The sequence below is a fragment of the Asparagus officinalis genome, chromosome 5, assembly GCF_001876935.1.
Source record: "Asparagus officinalis chromosome 5, Aspof.V1, whole genome shotgun sequence".
In the NCBI taxonomy this organism is placed as follows: domain Eukaryota; kingdom Viridiplantae; phylum Streptophyta; class Magnoliopsida; order Asparagales; family Asparagaceae; genus Asparagus; species Asparagus officinalis.
The window spans coordinates 122,029,475-122,034,371 of record NC_033798.1 but is presented as its reverse complement, the minus strand read 5'-3'; the positions used below and the strand labels follow the sequence as shown (position 1 = coordinate 122,034,371).

Below are 4,897 nucleotides of genomic sequence, written 5' to 3'. Positions count from 1 at the left end.
AATCGCCTTAAATTTGTAATACAATTTTTATATTCATGTTGTGATATAGATTATAATCTGAAATTTTGTGTTCATGTGTAATATAGATTATAATTTCATAAATCAAATCTGTTTTGAGCCTCAGGTTTGGCTCACTAACTTGAGCAAATTATAATTTCATAGTTCGATTCAACGTGTATTTTTCTCCTATACCTGAGATGGCGAGGTAGTGGGGGGAGTGTAATTTTCTCCTATAAGCTTGCAGAAAGGGGAAGTTGCCAATGACTTGTAATGCAAACTGCCTTCAAATATGAAGATAGAAATAAATAAGGCTTACATCTTTAAAAAAAAAAACTTGCACAAGTGACGAGCAAAGATGTAGAGTACAAATGCATCCTCCTCCTCATATAAATATAAGTAGAACTCGAGCTACAAAAAATTAGAATGAGATCTTGATAAATACAATTACATGAAGAGCAAAGATGTAGAGTACAAATGCAGATCTCAGAAGCATGAGCCTCTGTTGGCCTTCTGTTCTTCCTCCAGCATAGGATCCATGTCTTCGAGACGACGAGGCCTCCAAGGAGTAATCCATAGTTCCTAATGATAATGCCGAGCTTCTCCCAAAGCGGTTTCTTCTAGCAGTGCTCATATCACTGGTTCCGTCATCAATCCTCCTCCTTAATCCATTTAATCTCTCTACTTCTCTCTCTTTGGCACGGATCTCCATGATTAGGCCTTCCGCTTGTGCCTAAAAAGGAAATGAAAAAGGAAATAAATGAACACGTAAAATGGAGAAGACACGATGGGTATTGTCATGGAACACTGACCTGTTTTGCTGTCAGTTGTTCAACCAGGCTATGAAGCTGTTTTTCCAACAATTTCTCCCTTTGAGCTGCGTATGATAGAAACAACACGTCAGTTTTGACGCTGCATAACTTCACTTTTGCGGTTAATGTCAGGAGATGGAAAAGGGAAAATTGACGAATAGAACAAACAGGCAGCATATCTCCATCACATTCAGTTGGAAAATCATCAAAAAAAAAAAAAATGAAAGTCAAAAATGGTCTACATATATTCTCCAGCTTCTGTTCTTTTTCAAGTAATTTCACTAACCAAAGAAAGGAAAAGTGCATTCACGCCCAACATCGTTTCCCTCAATTTTCTAGATTCAAAACATTTCCTAAATGTTTATAATATTAATGAGTATTACATGATAACAAAAAACACGGCCCTGCATACATCACCTACCATTGCAACTGAATCCCTCCTTTTTGAAGCAAGACTATGGTAGGATGACAGAATTTATATAGTGGTTTTGTCAATCTTACCATAGTATATAGCATCATAAAAACAACAACTAAGGACAATCAGAAAGTGATTGCTGTTGCAAGAGAGAGTTTTTTTAATGATACACACCACATGTAATCCTAAGAGTATATGCAAATTCAAACAACCTAGCTCTGCATATGAAACTTAAAAAAGCTACCGAAGGAAAAAAAAAAAAACCCTTCGCATATGCTCTTGCTCCTTGGTTCTAAAGTATCCCTCTTCTCACTCTATATGAACCAAGGAAAAAAATAATAAAAGAAATATGATGCCCATTTCACCCTTCCCCAAAATCATGTAGCTATTTGGGCAAAAGAATTTTTCTGAAGGTCGACCTTTCCTATAAGTGATGAATTTCCTATAAGTGATGAACGATGCATTTTATGAATACAAGTTTGTATTAGTCTAGTACAAAACGAAAAAGGTGAAAAGGTGACCATGCTGACAGACCTGGAGAAGGTTGTTTGATTGATTCCTCTTGAACAGCTGACCATTCTTCCTCCAATCTTTGGATCCTCTCTTCCATTGAACTCTGGCAACAACGACGAGTAAACATTAGCTATTACTAGACATTCTGTTTCAATATTGCAGAAAACTAGGATGCAACAAACCAGCTCCTTCTTCTTGTCGTCCAACTCTTCCATTTTAACATATTTTGAAGCTTCATTCTCTGGATGAAAATTTTCTGTACTCTTGGAACTGCCTGTCTGTACACTTGATTGACTAGACTCCAATGTGGCTAGTTCCATTTCCAACTCAACCTTTGAATTCCTTTCAATCAATTCCATTTGCTGCTAACAAGATCAAACAATTCATTACTTACAGCATCAGCTTTTTGCATGGTTTAAAAAGTATAGAAAATAACAAGATACCCCAATGCTATATAAGCTTAACCACCACAAGGCTTAAAAGAGATGGCTACGCAACATGTGGGTGTTAAAAAGACTACATGATCATCTATATATCATTTTGTTTTATGTTCGTTTATTATCTTCGGCACTTAGTTTGTACCAACTGAAATATTAAATCAAATAGGAAATGACAGAATTGTTTCTGAACAAGGACGTCATTTTCTTCATCTTTTACTCTTACATGTTTTCCTTCTACTACCCATAACCTCGTCACATATTTGTCACTCCTTCCCTTCCCTTGTTTCCCTCAAGGGGTCCATGTAGATTCCTTTCTTCACAGTGGAACTTTTATATGCATATGTTTTCAGCAATTAAGGGCTCTCAAAGTTGAAAATGAATTGTAGAGAAGAAGTTGAATGTACATTGGTATAGAGTGATTGTGGTGCTTAAATTGTAATATGAAATTCCGTCTCACGGTATCCTTGGTTAAACTTTTTGATCTTTAATTCTTACTATTCTCAAACAATGTAGGCAAAATGCACCATGCGTGTTCTGATTCTGAAGCTCATTAGCTTCTTGCTTGTCCCTTAGTAAAGAATGTGCAGATGCCTTACAAATCTTATGCTATTGAAGTCTTTTCTTGCTTGGACAAGAGAAAACAAATGCTCTTACAGCTATGAAAGGTCTGGTTAAGACAACATATCCTCTCAATAAATCAAATATGATGTGCTTATTGTCCTAAAAATCAATGTTCATATTAATGCACACCAATGCGTTCACTCTTACCTATTTACTAAATTCCTATCAAAGTTATGAAAAGAAATAGAAAGAAAAAAATCAAGACTAAAGCAACAAAATATTATGTTTAAAAAAAATCATCTGCAAAAAGTTTCAACAAAATTAAAGTAAGCGAAAAAGCATTTTCTGATCTACAATATGTCTAAAAGTGATAATACCGCATGGCATATGTTCATACATAAACCTGTTTCAACATTTTTTCACCAGATAACTAGGAAAACCGATATTTCTATTAACCTCAACTGATAGTATTATAACTTCAGAAAAGGAGAAAGCGGTTGGAACAGAAGTTGTAATTCCTCACCTTTAGTTTGGCCTCAAGCAAATCGGCTTCCTGCAGCTTTTCCTGAATTTTCTTTTGGCAATTTGATATAGCCTTTTCATATGCAGAATTCTCTTCTTGCAGGGTAACCTCTCTCAGTTGCGCCTAGGCAAAGGACCAAAATTAACTCAAATTAATGCATGAAAAGGCACACTGAAGAAGAAGAAGAAAAAGATGAGCAATCAACTTTATGAGACTTTGAAGAAAACTTTTGGACAGAAGCACAAGCTTTACCCGTTTACCATGAAAATATCATTTATTATAGTAAGGCTACAAGGTGCAGACAACTGGAGCGCACAAGATCCGCACAAGTTAAAACATGTTGGAGCTGCTCTGACATCCTGACCCAGCCAACTATATTCAAATTTCGACTCTGACACAAAAGATTGCTTTGAGATAAATAAAACTTCCTAATTGGCTATTTCCAAGTGCTAAACGCTAAGTCGCTAACATCTGATGGATGTGTCTGTTTAAACTTGTAACTATACTTGACACATATCCTAAATTCATGTTGACAACAATTCGTCAAACTAAAAGGGCCATCTTTGGGTGGACTATTTGTTAAGAAAACCACTCCATGCTAGCAGTGGGGACTTGACATTACCCTTTGCCAATGTTTGCCTTTTTTTCTTTTTTGTTTTGAACAAGAAACAGGGACTTCCCATAGTCAAAACCACACCTTGCCAACTGGGCGGGCTTCAGTTGCTTCGCAATATTGTTATTATAAAAGAAATAACAGACTTTCAGTGACACTGCATTTCAAGCTGAAGGACAATGGATTTCCGCCAAGAGAGAGAGAGAGAGAGAGAGAGAGATCAGTTGCTTCGCAATATTGTTATTGTAAAAGAAATAACAGACCTTCAGTGACACTGCATTTCAAGCTGAAGGACAATGGATTTCCGCCGAGAGAGAGAGAGAGAGAGAGAGAGAGATCAGTTGCTTCGCAATATTGTTATTGTAAAAGAAATAACAGACCTTCAGTGACACTGCATTTCAAGCTGAAGGACAATGGATGATGTTATTTTCTATCAAAACAAGGAGAGAGAGAGGTCTGCTGTTATTTTCTATCAAAACAAGGAGAGAGAGAGGTCTGCTGTTATTTTCTATCAAAACAAGGAGAGAGAGAGGTCTGCTGTTATTTTCTATCAAAACAAGGAGAGAGAGAGGTCTGAGAGAGAGAGAGAGAGAGAGAGAGAGAGAGAGGGGTCTGATGTTATTTTCTATCAAAACAAGGAGAGAGAGAGGTCTGCTGTTATTTTCTATCAAAACAAGGAATTTTCGCCTCTTAAAATAGAGACTCCTGTACTTGCTTTTGATCTTTGACATGTCCGTACTTGTTCCCTTCGCATTGGAAAAACTGTGTCTTCAACTCCTTAGCTTATCCACTAGCTAAGTTGTTCCTCATCTTGGTGGGACAGGAAGAGGACTCCAACACTCATTCACTTGCTATCATGTTGCCATCGCATGATATAGTCCCCCCCACCCCACCCCCCTTCTTATTCTGCTAGAATCCTCCCATGTTAATAAGCAAAAGGGGATATGGTCTAAGGTGAGTCTCCTAACATCTTCCATAAACTAGTGAAGAATGTGTCTAATAATCTGTTCGATGTCTTCTGAA

At 36.9% G+C, this 4,897-nt stretch overlaps 1 protein-coding gene across 1 annotated transcript in view; it reads right to left on the bottom strand.

The window, feature by feature from the left end:
- LOC109842524 overlaps positions 324-4,897 on the bottom strand; it is a 6,742-nt gene continuing 2,168 nt past the window's right edge. The window contains exons 3-7 of the mRNA XM_020411390.1: positions 3,262-3,384; positions 1,920-2,099; positions 1,759-1,840; positions 810-874; positions 324-730 (exon numbers count right to left, since the gene is read on the bottom strand). Of these exons, the coding sequence (XP_020266979.1) occupies positions 419-730; positions 810-874; positions 1,759-1,840; positions 1,920-2,099; positions 3,262-3,384 (762 nt within the window). The 3' untranslated portion in view covers positions 324-418. The remainder of the gene's footprint in view (positions 731-809; positions 875-1,758; positions 1,841-1,919; positions 2,100-3,261; positions 3,385-4,897) is intronic.